Genomic DNA, 17,444 nt, shown 5'->3' with positions numbered 1-17,444 from the left:
CTCGGCTTACCAGCACAACAAACCTTGCGGCTTGTAGATCAATTTCGATGAAGCCGGTTGTGTGTTGCTGGAAATAGGAGGATCAAAATCACCACAGACCAGACCCGGTAGTCACGAACCAGCATCTCCTGCCCGACTTACACGGACAAACCGGGGTTGTTGCACACAACCTGGCCTAGGAGTGGAGCCACACGCACAAGCCACAAGTGCACGGACAACATCTCAGTACGTACCTGACCAGCGCTCCAGCCACCAATGCAATGGGATGTCGAGGGGGGTGGAGTCATCTCGTCATCCCCACGGCCCCAACACATACGCCGGGAAGAGTTTGCTACAGGCCGTTCCAGCAATCCACACAGCTTTGTGAAGTTGAACCGCGTCGCGCCGCGACACGACGAGTCGAACCCCCCATCTCGACGAAATCGAGCGCGGGAGCACGAGCTGAAGCCATCGCGACACTGGTTTCGAGTCGCCGCCGCTCGTCGCCAACATGTTCGGAATCCTGGGCGCTCGCGACCGCAACGACGGCACCGAGGAGTACGCCTCGTTCGACGAGCTCTTCGCCGCGCTCAAGTCGCGTATGCAAAAGGACGGATACAAGGTCGTCAAGTCGCGCACCCATCGCAACAAGGTCGGCGGCACTTACGAGAAGGGCAGCGAGGTCGTCCGATGCGATCTCGTTTGTGACCGAGGTGGACAGCCGTACAAGTGCACTGCGACGCAGCTCAAGACGTCGACCAAGAAGACGAACTGTCCTTGGAAGGCCAAAGCCGTCAATCGCAAGACACTGGGCAAATGGATCTTGACAATCATTTGCAGCGAACACAACCATGAGGCCCGAACGCCCGATCCGCCGACCGACGAGGAAGATGCCGATGCTGAGGGAGACGCCGACATAGTCCAGGATACGCCAGCTGGTGTGTTTCCCATCAAGTTCTTCTGCCATGCTGTCCTCAGATACTAACATGAACAGTACCCGAGGCACAGAGTACAGGCCCGACTCCGGATCCCACAACAGCCGCTCTTCTTGCCGTCGTCGGTGTCACTCCCAGCACGATGCGCCTTACCGGAGACACATTCCACAACTTCAAGACGGAATATCGGAAGATGGCGAAGCCAGAGCGCCTGGCCACACTCGCACAGATGCAACTGCGCATCGCCGCCATATACGCTGTCGAAAACGAAGACATGCAACGGCAAGAAAGGCAGGCCAGACAGGAGAAAAAACATCAAGAGGTTGAGCAGAACCGACGCAAGTCGCAAAGCGTTCAGCAATCCCAGCAGCAGCAACCACCACAGCAGCAGCAACAGCAACAGCAACAACATCCATCACAACCGCAACCGCAGCCGACACAGCCGGCGCAGCCGGCGCCGCAACAGCAAACGATGCCTCAACAACAACAGCACCAGCTCCAGCACCAGCAAGTTCAACATCAACAACACCAGCAACACCCGCACCGTCAACAGCACCAACAACCACAAATACAAAACCATAATCATGGCCACAACCACAACCATAGCCACGTCCAGCAGCAGATGAGCCAGATGTCTCGGGACGGCATGGCGGGGATGCCGAAGCATCCGTTCGAGCAGAGCGGGCACGACGAGCACGCGCAGTATAGAGACCGGCAAGCCGAGATGGAGGAAAGGAACCAGAGGACAATGCAGATGCGCGGGCAGCAAATGAGCAATGCGTTTCAGCAAAATGGCGTTCAGCAGACGCCCATTCCCGTCCCCCAGTTCGGCATACAGTCCAACATGCAGTCTGCGCCGCCCAATGCGGCCGTGTTCCGGCACTACGCGGCGGCGCCCGCCAACAGTGCCGTTCCACAAGGGGCAGCTGGAGGATCACCGGCGACGGGGCCGAAGCGGCGCGGCCGGCCTAAGAAGACAGCCATGGACCAGAGCCTCGATGCCAGTCTTCACATGACGAGGTAGTATTGCGTTGGGCTGTGATGGACCAAGAACAGTGGCTGTGGACTTGAGAAAGAGAAGGAAGAGGAGGCTCAGTGTGTAGCACGAGCGGGGGCCCTTGAATTATACCAGATGGATGGACGGTTGGATGGACGGATGGACGGAGGACTTGGGCGATGGCGTTTATTAGGACATCACATCAGCGCAACAAGCTGAACGGACACAATTTCTTTTTTCCTTTCTGTTATTTAATTTCTTCTTGCTGCAAAAGCGCTTTCCGGGAGTAAGAGGGAGCTACAAGGATGGCTTGCTCTCGGAGTTTATCTTCATCTGAACCATTGGGAGGGGGATACTACTTTAAAGGGGTTGAATGGTGGAGGGGGATCTCTTTATCTTATCTTATCAACTGCTTTCGAATTAACAGAGACTCCCCTTGACCCCCACCCAGCCCTGTTTAGCGGTGACATTTCCCACTATTCTTTTCTTAGACAGTGGGGGCGAGCGCTGAAAACCGTCGCAGCCACGGGCAAGTTTTGGCCGATGGTCGCCTGAGACTACCCAGGTAGTACTGAGACTGGACCCACCGGCGGCGTCCCGTTCTTTTTTCAAAATTTCCGCCCCACCATCCCGCATCGCCGTTTTCTGCGAAAGATTTCCATCACCAAGTAAGTGTTGGACGACCGACCCCTCCCTCAAGGCGGTCTACAAACACACAACACACTCAACACAACACAAAACACAACGGAATGTCGACGGTATTACCCCCGCCGTCGAAGCGCCAAAAGCGCGAGACCCTCGCCAAGACCCAGACGCAACAAGATGTTACCGCCGTTGCGCCTGGTCTCGAGGGCTCGTTCAAGGCCCGCTTCGTCGACGGCGAAGGACAGCAGCTGGCCGAGGTGATCGAAGTGCCCCTCGCCGACGCCTCTGAGAAGAACCTCACGCTGCTCCTTAACACCCTGCAGGGCAAGGTAAGTCGCCCGTTCTCATTAAATCCCCGTCCACCGCCATTATCCTCATCATCTGACACGCACCGAAAACCCAACAGGACAGGGAAGAGTTCCTCCCGTACAAGTTCCGAATCCACATCCCCGACACGGACATCATTGTCGACCAATACCCCACGAATCTCCTCGAGCTCCTCCGCAGCCATGGCGTCGCGAACCCCTTCGAGACGACCGTCACCCTCAGCGCCGAGCCCCAGGCCGTGTTCAAGGTGCAGGCCGTCACGCGCATGGCCCACCGCATCCCTGGCCACGGCGAGGCCATCCTGTCGGCCCAGTTCTCCCCCGAGACGAGCAAGAGGTTAGCGACGGGCGGCGGTGACAAGACGGCCAGGATATGGGACACGGAGACGGGCACGCCCAAGTTCACCCTCGCCGGCCACGCCGGCTGGGTCCTCTGCGTCGCCTGGTCGGCCGACGGCCGCCGTCTGGCCACGGGGAGCATGGACAAGACGGTGCGCCTCTGGGACCCGGACAAAGGCGTCGCCGTCGGCCAGCCCCTGACGGGCCACGCCAAATGGGTCACCAACATCGCCTGGGAGCCCTACCATCTCTGGCGCGACGGCACGCCGCGCCTCGCCAGCGCCAGCAAGGACGCCACGGTGCGCATTTGGGTCGTTAACACGGGCAGGACAGAGCACGTCCTCTCGGGCCACAAGAGCAGCGTCAGCTGCGTGAAATGGGGCGGCACCGGCCTCGTCTACACGGCCAGCCACGACAAGACGGTCAAGGTCTGGGATGCCGTCAAGGGCACCCTCGTGCACACCCTGTCGTCGCACGCCCACTGGGTCAACCACCTCGCGCTGTCGACCGAGTTCGCCCTCCGGACGGGCTTCTTCGACCACACGCCCACCCCGGACACGGAGGAGGCGCGGCGCACCAAGGCCAAGGAGCGCTTCGAGAAGGCCGCCAAGCTTCAGGGCAAGGTCGCGGAGCGCCTCGTGTCGGCCAGCGACGACTTCACAATGTACCTCTGGGACCCGTCGCAGGGCACCAAGCCCGTGGCGCGGATGCTGGGCCACCAGAAACAGGTGAACCACGTCACCTTCTCGCCCGACGGCACTCTCATCGCCAGTGCCGGGTGGGACAACCACACTAAGATCTGGAGCGCGCGCGACGGCAAGTTCATCAACACACTGCGCGGGCACGTCGCGCCCGTGTACCAGTGCGCCTTCTCGGCCGACTCGCGGCTTCTCGTGACGGCGTCCAAGGACACGACGCTCAAGGTGTGGTCCATGGCGACGTGCAAGCTGCAGGTCGACCTCCCGGGCCACCAGGACGAGGTGTACGCCGTCGACTGGAGCCCGAGGGACGGCCAGCGCGTGGGAAGCGGCGGCAAGGACAAGGCCGTCCGCTTGTGGTGTCACTGAGGGCGGCGGGCGCGTGTAGCGGTGCGGTCATGATGGGTTTTCGGCATCTAGAGTACGGATACATAAAAAGAGAATATACCCCCCCGTTTCCTCCCAAGATTAAAGGCAGCATAGTCCGGGGCGGCTCCATATGATGTCTATGGCGTGTTTATGTCTGGAAATCGACGGTCGGTCTTGTACAAAACCCGCTGCATAAGAGAGAGAGTTATCACTTGCTTAATCTCGCATGCGCCCAGAGCACGCCTGTAACAAGAGGTGACCAACCGTCGTCGGCCCGGCAGAGACCGGACCGGCCTTTGACTTCGGCCCCACCCCGGACCAATGGTGGCGTTTGTGCATCAAGGGCCCCGCGGCATGGACATGTGATGTGGTAAGAGACAGCTGGCATGTGTATCCGGTGTTTTGCACTCCAGACTATGCCGTAGTGGCCCCGAACTCCATGCAGTGATGATCCCCTTGGAATTGGCACATCTGGTAAACGCACGTCATTGCCTCCATGCTGCCGTCATCGTCGGAATGAGCCATCGGTGGACAGTCGTGACAGTCTTGCAATGCCGCGGATGGGAGAGCACCGGGACGTAACCAGGCCCGAGCCGGCAGTAACATGTATCTCTGACCGTCTGACAGAAGTCGTCGACGACTTGCAGCGCAAGGGCAAGCCATGCTCTCACTTTCCCTCTGACACATATTCCCAGCCGCATCGTCGACGAGATCATGGGTGGGGCTAAGAAACACAAGAGCACTGTCGTGCTCATCGGCCCCGGGGGCCAACGAATCAGGAAGCATGCTCTCCGCCGGGCCAGAGAGGCTGAGAAGGGCGTCGGTTGAAGGGGAGGTGGAGGGGAGGCAGCCCTGCACGGCTTTCTGCAACGGATTCTTGGCGCGAAGTCCGTCGAACCCGAACAATTCCACCAAGCAAGTCCCCTCCCCCGTCAATTTCCCCCCACAACTCACATTCCCTCCGGCGTCTTTCCGCATGGAGGGGTTAGGGGGGGGGGGGGGGGGGGGGGGATTCGTTCGAGTTCGGGGCTAGGAATCCCGTGAATGCGACGGGCATTGTGCGTCGCATTATACTATCAGTCCTATGGCGGAACGACGGGGCCGGGCCGCCCCTAGTTGGGCATTCACCGTCCATGGGAGTCAAGCCGAGCATCTGGGCTGCCTGGGCCGAAAGGCCGGGCGTTGATGATGCTGAGAGATTTTATCGACCGAAACCCTCGAGTGAAGAATAGCAAAATGTGATTGTGATCGGATGCCAGGATAAGCTCTTTGACCCAGAATGTCAGACGGGGAGGAGGAGGGGGAGGGGGGTGGTTGACCATACGGACAGAGATATGTGCGAGCGGGTTTGGAGGGCATTTTCTGTCAGAAATGATGATTCTTCCCTCCCCCCCGGAATTTCCAAGTGAGTAGGCGGGCTACATGCAAAAGCGGCTGGTTTGCAGCCAGCGGTCCGGAGGGGCAGAGTAGGGAATAAGGCCGGGCGAGAGCTACAACCGCATACCTCTGCCATCGACCATCACCCAGTGGTCGTGTAGCTGCTTTTCCGCTAGCTGCGCCTTGGTTGACGCATCGGCTAGTTTCTGACGCGCTTGCGTATCTGAAGAAACGCATGCCTCCTTTGCCATCCTCCCCCGGTCTGACTGGCATTTAGCCTATGGACGTCGCGATAGTTGAGAGAGTCCACTGCACCATCGGGCGTTTTCGGGCGCGCGTGCTGTTTGCGCTTGTCGACGGCAGAGGAACGGCGGGGAGTAGGTTTACAGACGGCCTGAAGAGAGAAAGCCGTGAACCAAGAGGTATCAGTGTACATACAGTACATGAAGTGCGGCTGGGGCCAATTGGAGAAAAGGGTGCGCCTGACCCGGGGTTATGTCGTGTGCGGGGAGGAGAGAGGTGGACATGGGATGGGGGAGTGACATATCAAACGGGTCTGTATATCTGTCTGTCTTCTGTCTGTCTGACCATGGACTTGTCTGTACGCGACACGGGGCCGATGTGAAAGCTCTGACTGGAGGGATGAGTGATAAGTTAGGGTTGCGAGGCCAGATCCGTCTCACGGGGTTGATTGGGCCGGACGGCCATGGGAGATATGCGCCATTGCAACTGGGGGAAGGCAGAGGGTGTGTTGGTGGGCGGGAATCAAATGAGGCAATTCCCCACACGGGTGACGATGTTCTGCATCCGCGATGGCGGCCAAATAACAAACACCAAGAGGGCCGATTTGGTGATACCTTTGTTCATTTGATGATCCTCGCAGCGGCACTTGCAGATCGGTCGGCCTCTCATCACGTCGATCGTCAATGCAGCAGCACCTGCGGGGGCCGAGAACTCCAGGCCGGCCGTGAGGCAGCTCACCACCATTGCCGCCGTCCAACGTACCGGTGAGGCGTCGGAGAGTGTCTGTTCCGCTGAAGAACGATCAGTGGAGGGGGGGCGCGATGGCGGGCTCTCAAGGCTCAAGGGGCCGAGGTAAGACCCCTCAATTTCACTTTCACTTTCACTCGAGGCCTCCAGGCCAAGTAACGACGTGAATCTCTAGGCCGCCCAGCAGCCCAGAGTTTGGCAACACGCGTCCAAGCTGTGATTCGGTCCCCTCATCCAGTCTACTTTGGTCGATGTCAGCCCCTCACCCCCTCGGCGGGGTTGGAGGAGGGCGAATTTGTGTCGCAAGGACATGTGGTGGTGGTGAGTGTCCCATTTCGAGACACATGCAGGAAGCACATGCTTCTACTGCGTAATGAAGAATAGAGACGAGACCTCGCGACGGGCGGGAGCAGTCAAGGGGTGTTGATATCGAGTCTGGCGGAATTTCCTCGCCCCAAGTCGCTTGACACGCCGAAAAGGCAGATGGCGAAGAGCGAGGTTTCCCCGCCCCCCTTCACCACCTCCCCGTCCCCTAAACCTCCAAATACAATCCACCACAAGCAAGTATCCGCGTGGTGTAGCAGTGCAGCGTCCTGTCAGTAAGTCAACCACTGTTTATTGTTGGGCGCTGCTGAGCCACCCCTCCCGGCCTAAAGTGGATGATGGTGGATGGAAAACTGGGCCGAAACAGCCGGATGATGGAATCGGCGTCTTTTGTGAATGGAGACGAAATCGAGGTTTGTCTCGTCTCCGGCAATGGATGGCACCGAATGAAGCGAGAGAAGAGGATATAAAAATAAAAATAAAACGTGGAACAGGAGCCCGCATCTCCCGAGAGCCCAAATGGACCGGGCCAGAGCCGTCGTATCTGCCAGGGATGCCTGGGCCATGGGCATGGGTGTGCGGGAGATATGTTTGGGGAGAGAAGGTTGAATTGGGCGCGCTCGGTCAACCTCTCTCTACAGGTAGAAGCTTCACTTAACACGCAGGACCTGCCGTGTCCTTCACGTCGGATGGCCCTCCCGACGCTGAAGGTTGCCAGGGGAATGCTGTCAGCGAAGACTAGAAACGGCGGGCGCGGTGTGGAAAAGGCCGTTAAGGAGATCGACACGATACAGGCCCGAAATTGGGAACGTTGTACGATGTACTCGCGGACGAGAAAGAAGCTCTCGGAACAGCATCGCCGCGAATAGTCCATGTGCTACTGGCTGATGTTCAGATGCCGGCGAGGGGGGCTTGCGCTGTTCGAAGCTTTTGGGGCAGCGAGTGGAGTCGAAGACTTTCGGCAACGACAGGGAGAAAAGTTAAACGTAATGGAACGCCCCCGACGATGACAGACTGCTGCCCAGGAGGTTGTCACGCAGAGACGCGGCAAGCGGCAAACAAAATGAAAGGGCGTCGTCCATGTCGCCCTCGTCGTTGTTGCTACGTACGTTATTTTGAGGGTTCGTCAGCGAGGCGGGCGTCCGGACGAATGGCCAGAAGAGGAGGCAGGGCCACGCAACAGGCCGCAAGTGGACGGTTTCTTGTTGGTTTCCCGTGCTCTGGCCCCTGGGGAGGGTGTTCATCGTAAGGCGATACTAGATGCCTCTGAGCTCTGGGCACGGGGAGTCTGGGCTGTGTCGATGGTAGGGAAGGGCAGGGTTGGGCGAGGTACTATGAGGTGCATATGCAGCGTCGATGTCCATCTGCGCCGCAGGCCCAGGGAGGGGGGGGGGTATGAGTGCGTCTCTGCGTTGTAGGCGGCGGCGGCAATCTGACAGGAAGGGAAAGTGATGCTAGCTGGCATGGTGGTATCACCGAGTCATTGGAGTACCTGGGAGGCGTGTTCGATGCTTGCGCCGAATCTCGTCGGGCAACAGGCGAGGTTGTGCTGATGATGGTGGTGGCTGTGATGGTTTATTGGCGTTGAGCGGGAGGACGCAGGAGAGTGAAGAGGAAAAAGTGGTGTTGTTCTTTAGTGTTAGTGTTTGTGTTTGCGTCTCCCCCTCCTCATTCCCTCCCTCCCTCCCTCCCTTCCTTCATTCGTTGAGACATCCAGCCATTCCCTCACTTTGGAGGGGAGAAAAGAGGAGTTAAGGTGGAAAAGAGGGGTGTCAACGAGAGAAGACGGGACGACGATGACAGACGACTGTTGGAGGAGGAGGAGGAGGAGGAGGAGGAGGAGGAGGAGGAGGGCCACATGATGCCCCCCCTCCCCCCCTCGACATCAAAGACACGATGCTTCCCGACTATTCCTGTCCTACCTTACCCATGGGGTCGTTAGACTTTGGGAAAGGCGTTGCTTGCTCTGTGTCCTGGTCGGATCAGTAGCTGGCCTGCGGCGCGTGGCACACACGTCACTCATCATCAGGTCGCTGTCGAAAGAGGGCTGGCTGCACTGTCGCCGGCGCTCACTTGACCTTTGGGTAAGGGGGACGGCCAACGAGGTGGACGGGTTGAGGTAACGATATGGATGCAAACAACTTGTTCTCATATGTGATGAGAAGCCTGGACGGACGGTATGTCCGTGGTCGTAGACTTTGCGCCATCCGTTCCAGCCACTCGCGTGCTAGGGTTGGGCCTTGGTCCGACCACCATGACCTTGAGAAGCTTGACCGAAGTGAAATTGTAGTCACAAATGAGAGAAAATAGGCTGTTTGGAGTGAGAGGACGGCGAGCGACCGCGAAAGGGACAAGGTCGCGGCGGCTGGTGTCGGCCATCGAGGCACAAGATGTTGTCAGTCCATCCTCAGTCACATTTGTCTCTTGCACTCACTCAGTCACTCACTTGCCTATCAGCCCGTTTGGCCGCATCTGGCCGGGAAGCATTTTGAGTTCCCGTCCATCCATCCATCTACAGGTATCAGTCCAACGATCCATCCATCCATCCATCCATCCATCCAGCCAGCCAGCCAGCCAGCCAGAAGGATCCATGTGAACGTTGTTGTTGCTGTCTTGGCCAGAAGTTGGACAGGCCCGACACCCCCCCCTTCTCCCTGTCAGCCCAAAATCCAACAAGTCTCAGCGGTACAGCTATCGAACTCTGTACGTACCCCTTAGATCCCGTTTTGCATGTCGCAACCCCAATTTGAGAGAGTGAAAGTGAGAGTCGGAACGAGAGCGAGGCAGCACAGCGCCACAAGAGATGGCTTCTTCCAATTCTTCCCGCATGAGGTGGGATTAAGTGCGATGCACTCATCACGTCTTGGGAGATACAATATACTTGGATACATCAAGACCATGTCGGGAGGGCGGCACTCACCCAGAACACCGCGGTACTCACTCTCAAGTTACACCGATCAAGGTACCTCTCTCACCGAGCCGGGGAAACGTCGCATTTCTCACTCGTGAGCTTGTCCGAGACGAGACGACGGCAAAGGCTGGGCCTCCGGCTCAGTTTGACACCTCGCGAAGCCCCAGGAACAGCTCATCGCATGGGTGTGTACGCTCGTGCCATGCCATCCAGGGTTTGTTTTGGGTGAGCGATTATGCTCTGCTTGACCGCGCCCACGGCCCCCGTTCCATCACGCAGCGAGCAAGAGACCGAGACAGATGAGATGCAGCATCGATAGGGAAAATGCATCAATCGACCATCCATCCATCCATCCTTCTTCCTCCCTCTTCCAAGTTCTTCCTGGGTAGTGGGCCCCGGCCCTGCCTCCATCTCATTCCATCCGAGCCCTCTTTCTCTTTCACCCCCCCCCCCCCCCCCCCTTGTCCCTCCTCATCATCCCCTTCTTTTGCCCTTTTTGGGTTTCTGCTTCTCCTATGCGCAGTATCACACACCAGACCTCTCTGGCTAGTTAAAAGTCTCATGCCATCCCCGATCTTCGATTTCCCTCCCGTTCCACGTCCTCTTGTTCCCCACACAAGCTCTTTGGCTTCCCGGCTCTTCCCTGATTTATCCCGGGGCGTTTGACGCGTTTTTCCCACCCATCATTGCTCTGGCCACCGTCTGGACTGCTGGAGATCAGAGGTCATCGGTCTCTCTCGGCGGCGGACCAAAACCTCCTGAAGCTTCAATACCCACTGTTCAACCTCCGCTTCGGTTCCATCTCACGGCCCAACAGCACGGGGCGTCTCCAGCTCTCAGCCTATCCTCGTCGCGCGTCCATCATCTTCCCTTCCTTTAACCCCCGGACGTCTGCTCCGTTTCTGCGCCACCCCCCGGTCAGTTCCGTCACCTTCTGTCGGGTCTGCAGCTTTCCCCCGGTCCCACAGCGGTCGAGCGTGCGGCAACGTGGTTACACCCTGCTTCGGACGCCAACTCAAAACGACATCAACACCAATACCCCCCAGAAAAAAACGGCAAGAACGACGAAAAAGCGAAGAGGAGCCGGTGACCCAATCCGAAACATATCGAGAGCAGATCAGGAATAATAGCCGTTCGTCGAGACTTGAGCTCATCCATCCTGTCTTGTTCCCAGAGACGTTTAATAGGGTTCCCAACATCAACCAACAAAAGCAAGCCTTGAAAAAAGGCCAACAAAAAAAAGCGATCTTTCGATCCCATCCAACCATACTACACGGCCGGCCGGAGGCAGGGGAACGAGTTAAACGGTCGAATCAGACTGCTGGAGTCTAGTGCATCGTGTTAGCGGCGGCCTCCTCAACCCGCCGTCAAGGCGCCGCCCAGCTCCTTCCTTGCACCTGGCAGCGTCCAGCGTCCAGTCCCGTCGCAGTCGTATCGACTCTCAGTGCTTCTCTCCGCTTCCGTTCTCTGAGCGGGCGTGCATTAGCTCGTCATCTACTCTACAAAGTACGTCCACAGTTCTACTACGCCTGGCACTACACTACGTTAGCTCCCTCATCGACGCGGCGACGCCTCTCGGGTACGTAACTGGGTTTCCTCATTACGTCAGTGACGTTCCTTGCCGTTGCGCAGGGGGTGCCGTGTGCGGTACGGATACGTTTTGTTTGATTCTTTCCTTCCTTCCCTTTCCTTTCCTGGGGACGTTCGAGTAATCCTTGAAGCCCGCAGTTGAATTGAGACTGAGACAGCGAGTGACCACTGTGAGGTGGATGAGGTGAGGGGCATAGAGAGAGAGACAGAGAGGGAGCTGTGGCCTAGGGGAACGTTCTGTCCCACGAATGGCGTCACAGTGAAAGCATCCCCTTTGGATGTTTTTTTTTCCTTCTTGCGTCTCTCTCTTTTTTATCTCGTTCTGTTGTTGAACCGTCTTTTTTCTCCCTTGCTATTGATGCAAGTCACATTTTGAGCATTCTATTGCATTTCCATACTAATCCCATCCAATCTTCATCTGCCCAAATTCCGCCTCACCCTCCACCTCTGTCTCTCAGTTCTCCCGTTGGTAGGTAAATTGCCTTTTTCGCTCAGTGACAGGACCCGTCACACGTTCACTGTCCGGCTCAACTTAGACTCACGCTAGAGGTCCATCATCCCCGTCCCATCCCGTCCCATCCCACCCTCTCTCTCATCGTCGCCCAAGAGGGCGAGAACGGGGGGGGGGGAAATACACTCACATACACAGAGAGTCGCAGTGAGAGTAAGGAGATCCACTTTGGAATATTCTCGAGAAAACATTGCAGAAAAAAGAACACTCCAAGGAGGAGACAATCCTCTCTCTCTCTCTCCCTCTTTTTCTCTTACTTCACTCACTCCCTTCCCTCCGATCGATCCCTCGCAGCTGCGTCAGTCGCCCAGTGGTCCAACCGTTTTTTCTCATCTCACAAGTTTTTGTTTCCCTTGACGCATGTACCTGCGCCTGCGCCCGACCTCTTCCGCAAATCATTACGCAAGGCTCAGACTCTGGCTTGTCCCGGACAAGGAACTCTCGGGGGGAGCAGGGGGGAAAAGCTCAAGCTAACGGAACATTTTTTTGCGCAGCTCCCAGCTCATAGGTACCTGCACACATACCTACATCATCAGCACCGGCAACACACCTCCTAGGAACTGGAGCACCTTGGCGACGTACGAATACAGATACAGAGACCAGACACACACTTTCATCTCACCCTGGCCTAATCCACTTTCACTCTTACTCTCACTTTCTCGCTCATCCACTCTCAATTCACTGCCCAGCCCGACCTCACTCTCTGGGCTGTGTTTGAGACAAACATAAACCCAATCACAGCTCGCCTCTGCTGCACGCCACAAGCCTCACTCTCCATCTCCCTTCTCCTCTACCACCACCACCACCTCCTCCTCCTGTTCTTCCTTTTGCCCAATACAATTGCACAGTCACAAGAGGAGAGATAGAGAATTGCCGGATCCCATCCTTGGTATCCAATCCCATCCTATCCCATCCCATTCACGACACAACTACAATCGAACGAACACCACCCATCTCCCTCGCGTCTCGACAACCGGCGATCCCTCCCCAATTCTGAACGAGGCCGCAGCTCCAAGCTCAACCGCCCTACTTTTTTCCTCCTTGGCTTCCGACCTTTCGACTCCCTCTTCCCACATGTTTTGCGCTACGAAAAGCTGCTCATAGCTCCTGTCTCCCATTTCTTCACCAAAACCTCCAACTCCGACTCTTTCGTATCCTCCTCCGACATTAGTTGCGACCTCTACTCTTCGCCCTCGCTGTCTTCGGCAAACAACCTCTCCGTGGGCCCTTTCGCCCTTTCGCCCTGTTTGCTTTCTCTTCCTGCACGATAATCCAGAAAGCTACAGACAGTAGCCGAGTCGCCCAAGATGACTGTCTTCATCGCATCATTGTGAGTTCTCGGTTCTGCTCCCTTGTTCTGTTCCACCGGGAAAATTCCCCTCCTTTGGCCCTGGCCCTGGCCCTGGTTGGCCCTGGTTGGGCCCTACCCCTCCATCACGATACGATGCTCGACGGAGAAGAAGCTTCGGGCATGACCCCGCTCTCTGCGCACAATTTGCCATCAGCTGCCTCGCCCACATGGGGCTGTCGCGGCAGACGAGAATGCCGTCCACTCTTTGATCGCCTCGCGACGCGAACCAGTATCCTAACTTGACCGACTCCAGATTCCTCCCCAAAACCGTCCACTTCGCCCTTCCCGGCACCCCACAACGGGGAGACGCTTTGCGCCGCGCCAGAACCGACAAGCCCAAACGTCCCGAAGCCGATCGCCAGCCGAGTCTCTTCAACCCGATCCGCGACATCACGCCCCCGATCACGCCCACTGAAGAAGTAGCCGCCAAGGACCCCTTCACGAACGAGGATGGCTTCCGCATCTTTCCCGAGGAGGAGCGCAAGCTTGGTGCCCCCATCGACAAGGGCTCCCCCAAATGGGGTGCTCGAGCAACCCAGCCCAAGTCGCGCGCGAGCTCGCCTCCGCCCGCCATCATCGCCGAGCACAGCCGCACACTCGAGAAGGCCAGGGAGCTGGGCCGCCAAGGCGTCACGCAGCCTCGTCCTCTCGCTAGAAGCGACAGCCACGACCGCGTCTTCGCCCACGCCAACTGGCGCATTATGAATGCCGACCAAGGCAACGGCGGACTGCGCAATGCCGCCGAGGCCGCCGCCCGCGACGGCAAGCTTGGCGAGTACACCTGGGTCGGCACTCTTGGCATGCCCACCGACGCCATCGATGGCTCCCAGCAGAAGCAGGACATCGAGGACCGCCTAGCCACCGAGCACGACATGCTCGCCGTCTTCACCTCGGACAAGGACTTTGACGGCCACTACTCGCACTTTTGCAAGCAGATCCTGTGGCCCGTCTTCCACTACCAGATCCCTGACAACCCCAAGAGCAAGGCCTTCGAGGACCACTCATGGAAGTACTACGTCAACGTCAACCAGGCCTTCGCCGACAAGATTGTTAAGAACTGGAAGCGCGGCGACGTCATCTGGGTCCACGACTACCACCTGCTGCTCGTCCCCGGCATGGTCCGCAAGAAGCTGCCCGATGCCAAGATCGGCTTCTTCCTGCACGTCGCCTTCCCCTCGTCCGAGGTCTTCCGATGCCTGGCTGTGCGCAAGCAGCTCCTCGAGGGCATGCTCGGCGCCAACCTCATCGGCTTCCAGATCCACGAGTACACCCGCCACTTCCTCCAGACCTGCAGCAGGCTGCTCAACGTCGAGGCCACCACCGACGGCCTCCAGCTCGAGGACCGCTTCGTCGACGTCGTCAACTTGCCCATCGGCATCGACCCCGTCAGCCTCAGCGAGCACCGTGGCGACAACGACGTCAAGACGTGGGTCGAGATCATGAGGGAGCGCTACCGCGGCAAGAAGCTTATTGTCGCTCGCGACAAGCTTGACCACGTCCGTGGCGTCCGCCAGAAGCTACTGTCCTACGAGTTGTTCCTCAACAAGAACCCGGAGTGGCGCGACAAGATTGTTCTCATCCAGGTGGCCCTCTCCGGCAGCGAGAAGTCCGACTTGGACGCGACTGTTAGCGACATCGTCACCCGAGTCAACTCCTCATGGGCGAACCTGGCCTACCAGCCTGTCGTCTATCTCAAGCAGGATATCGATTACCCGCAGTACCTTGCTCTGCTGACCATGGCCGACGCCCTGATGATCACGAGCCAGCGCGAGGGCATGAACCTGACGTCGCACGAGTATCTCTTCTGCCAGGACGGCGAGGTCTTTTCCGAAAAGAAGCACGGCTCGCTGATCCTGTCCGAGTTCACCGGCACGTCGTCGCTCTTTGGTGGCAACGAGCTGGCAGTCAACCCCTGGGACTACCGCCAGTGCGCCGACGCCATCAAGAAGGCGCTCGAGATGGGAGACGAAGAAAAGGAACGCCGGTGGCGCGCCCTCTACTCGGCTGTTATGCACCACACCGGCTCGCACTGGTTCAGCGAGTTCTTATCGCGCCTGGACCGCGTGTACGACGAGCAGCACAAGCACGACCAGACCTCTGTCCCGCGCCTCAACATCAACACCCTGGCCGCGAGATACCAGCGCAGCGACCGCCGGTTGTTCATTCTCGACTACGAGGGCACCTTGGTTAGCTGGGGTCCGATGAACCAGATCATTCCCGTCAGCCCTCAGGTAAGTTGTCAAATGGCATGGTCGTTTTGATGATTTCTAATGGTTATAGCGCACTTTGGACGTCCTCAATGAACTGTTGCTCGACGAGCGCAACACTGTCTACATCATGTCCGGTCGTCGCCCCGAAGAGCTTGACCGACTGTTCCGCCGCGTCCCGAACCTTGGCCTCATTGCCGAGAACGGCTGCTTCCTCAAAGACTGCGGCAAGAACACATGGCAAGAGATGGCCGACAGGGAACAGATCTCAAGCTGGAAGGAGTCGGTCAAGTCGATCATGACCTACTACCTCGAGCGTACGCCTGGCGCCGAGATTGAGGAGCGCCGTTGCAGCCTGATTTTCCACTACAAGAGCGCCGAGGACTACGAGTCTGCGGCCCGCCAGGCTTCGGACTGCGCCAGCCACGTCAACGACGCGTGCGAGGAGCAGCGTGTCCACGCCATCCCCCTCGACGGCTCCATCGTCGTGGAGCCCATCGACTGGACCAAGAGCACTGCCGCCGAGAAGATCTTTGAAGACCTGCGCATCCACATGGAGCCCGATGCGGAACACCAGAGCCCGGTCGACTTCCTCATGGTTGTGGGAGACGGACGTGAGGACGAAAAGGTGTTCAAGTGGGCCAACGCCCTTGGTCGCGACAAGGTGGTCGAAGATGTTGTGACTGTCAGCCTGCACAGCCGTAACACCGAGGCCGGTTTCACTCTGACACAGGGTGTGAGCGGTAAGCTGAGTTCTGCCCCCCCCGAGTTATGCTGTGATGCTAATAATGAGACAGGTGTGTTGCTGGCTCTTCAGAAGCTCGCCACAACCCAGTAAGCTCGCTCGATGAGCTTGAAGTTGTTCTTCAAAGATCAAGATCAAACAGAGCCCCGCTGCAACCTTGGGTTATTACCGTCGGAGCACATATTTGATGGCTGTTGACCTGGTCATAACACCAGGCAGATTATACCACAGTTGGGTTAGCATACATAGGGCGGGATGATGGAGTGTGATGGCGTATAAAACAGGAAGCCAGGGTTTCGTTTCATTTCGTTTGGCCTTTTCTTTTTTTATTTCTTTTTTTCCATCCTGGACTTCTGGACGATGGATCATGAACACGGGGTTTTTTTTGGGACGGGAGTGAGGAACAATCAACGACTTTGCATTGGCGCGCATCATTTGCATCGAGGGGCAACCCTCGCTCAAAGGAATATTCCTTAATGTTTTTTTTCCCTCTGTTGTTTTTTTCTTTTACTCTTTTATTGCGTCATGTTTCTCTTCTTTCTGGTTTCCCAGTTACTTGCAATGCACCTCACATGAGTCTGAACGCTTTAGTTTTGTTTGCTTGCAACCAGCTGCGGGACTCAACGTGAAAGCTTGTGATGCTGCTGATCCCCTCGAAAGTTGAACACCCCCCAAGTACACACAAAAATAACACCCCCCCCCTACTCTCTTGTACTACCACCACGTCTCTGGTTTCATAGTTGCGTTTGCGTTTTTTACATTTTGTTTGCTGTATGTAATAGCATCAGGTCGGGTGCTGAGAGGCATCCTGTGTATTTGTACCCCAATGAGGGAAGAATGGAGGGAAGAATGGAGAGAAGAATCAAGACTTAGACAAGGCAAGGCTTGGTTAGAACCATGAAGCACCTGGATGTTCCATGCCATCCAACATTCGAGAGTAATGAAGTTCACGTTCATGATTCCATTGACAGCACGTCATATCACCTCATGTGAGCACTTATATCATCAAATGTCTGTTTTCGAGTAGAAACACAGTCTCTGAAGCCCGGCCTAAGCAGATCATCGTACGCTCGCTCCCGGTCTTCTTTTTCTTCTTTTTTTTTTTTTTTTTTTTTGCTCTCTTGTCCTATGTCCTCCCGACCGTGCCTGT

The 17,444-nt window shown here is 57.2% G+C and overlaps 5 protein-coding genes across 5 annotated transcripts; 3 read left to right on the top strand and 2 right to left on the bottom strand.

The window, feature by feature from the left end:
• The first annotated feature begins 309 nt into the window (after positions 1-309).
• CDEST_09399 (uncharacterized protein) lies at positions 310-2,354 on the top strand. Its single transcript, XM_062925558.1, has 2 exons — positions 310-917; positions 974-2,354. The coding sequence occupies exons 1-2, from the start codon at positions 491-493 to the stop codon at positions 1,936-1,938; spliced, it is 1,392 nt and encodes a 463-aa protein (XP_062781609.1). The 5' UTR covers positions 310-490; the 3' UTR covers positions 1,939-2,354.
• Positions 2,355-2,568: 214 nt separating this feature from the next.
• On the top strand, positions 2,569-5,264 carry CDEST_09398 (Putative WD40/YVTN repeat-like-containing domain superfamily). Its single transcript, XM_062925557.1, has 2 exons — positions 2,569-2,885; positions 2,963-5,264. Exons 1-2 carry the CDS (start codon positions 2,661-2,663, stop codon positions 4,286-4,288), a joined length of 1,551 nt encoding a protein of 516 aa, XP_062781608.1. The 5' UTR covers positions 2,569-2,660; the 3' UTR covers positions 4,289-5,264.
• A 3,863-nt stretch (positions 5,265-9,127) lies between these two features.
• Positions 9,128-9,379, bottom strand: CDEST_09397 (uncharacterized protein; the record flags this gene model as incomplete). Its single annotated transcript, XM_062925556.1, has 1 exon — positions 9,128-9,379. The coding sequence occupies exon 1, from the start codon at positions 9,356-9,358 to the stop codon at positions 9,128-9,130; it is 231 nt and encodes a 76-aa protein (XP_062781607.1). The 5' UTR covers positions 9,359-9,379.
• A 3-nt stretch (positions 9,380-9,382) lies between these two features.
• CDEST_09396 (uncharacterized protein) lies at positions 9,383-9,619 on the bottom strand. The gene has a single exon (XM_062925555.1). It carries the CDS (start codon positions 9,569-9,571, stop codon positions 9,422-9,424), a length of 150 nt encoding a protein of 49 aa, XP_062781606.1. The 5' UTR covers positions 9,572-9,619; the 3' UTR covers positions 9,383-9,421.
• Positions 9,620-10,384: 765 nt separating this feature from the next.
• Positions 10,385-17,249, top strand: CDEST_09395 (Putative glycosyl transferase, family 20, HAD-superfamily hydrolase, subfamily IIB, HAD superfamily). The gene is made up of 4 exons (XM_062925554.1): positions 10,385-13,321; positions 13,596-15,573; positions 15,623-16,292; positions 16,347-17,249. The coding sequence occupies exons 1-4, from the start codon at positions 13,299-13,301 to the stop codon at positions 16,385-16,387; spliced, it is 2,712 nt and encodes a 903-aa protein (XP_062781605.1). The 5' UTR covers positions 10,385-13,298; the 3' UTR covers positions 16,388-17,249.
• The last annotated feature ends 195 nt before the right edge of the window (positions 17,250-17,444 follow it).

This window comes from Colletotrichum destructivum, chromosome 6 (genome assembly GCF_034447905.1).
Source record: "Colletotrichum destructivum chromosome 6, complete sequence".
Lineage (NCBI taxonomy): Eukaryota > Fungi > Ascomycota > Sordariomycetes > Glomerellales > Glomerellaceae > Colletotrichum > Colletotrichum destructivum.
The sequence above is the reverse complement of the archived record's forward strand: the minus strand, read 5'-3'. Positions and strand labels throughout refer to the sequence as shown.

What these genes read in the sequence shown, in the direction of transcription:
- CDEST_09395 (XM_062925554.1), top strand. Translation starts at nt 13,299, where the DNA reads ATGACTGTCTTCATCGCATCATT. An exon ending in TCATTCCCGTCAGCCCTCAG is followed by an intron (nt 15,574 to 15,622) that starts GTAAGTTGTCAA and finishes TAATGGTTATAG; the next exon opens with CGCACTTTGGACGTCCTCAA. An exon ending in TCTGACACAGGGTGTGAGCG is followed by an intron (nt 16,293 to 16,346) that starts GTAAGCTGAGTT and finishes ATAATGAGACAG; the next exon opens with GTGTGTTGCTGGCTCTTCAG.
- CDEST_09396 (XM_062925555.1), bottom strand. Translation starts at nt 9,571, where the DNA reads ATGGATCCTTCTGGCTGGCTGGCTGGCTGGCTGGATGGATGGATGGAT.
- CDEST_09398 (XM_062925557.1), top strand. Translation starts at nt 2,661, where the DNA reads ATGTCGACGGTATTACCCCCGCCGTCGAAGCGCCAAAAGCGCGAGACC. An exon ending in TTAACACCCTGCAGGGCAAG is followed by an intron (nt 2,886 to 2,962) that starts GTAAGTCGCCCG and finishes AAAACCCAACAG; the next exon opens with GACAGGGAAGAGTTCCTCCC.
- CDEST_09399 (XM_062925558.1), top strand. Translation starts at nt 491, where the DNA reads ATGTTCGGAATCCTGGGCGCTCGCGACCGCAACGACGGCACCGAGGAG. An exon ending in AGTCCAGGATACGCCAGCTG is followed by an intron (nt 918 to 973) that starts GTGTGTTTCCCA and finishes TAACATGAACAG; the next exon opens with TACCCGAGGCACAGAGTACA.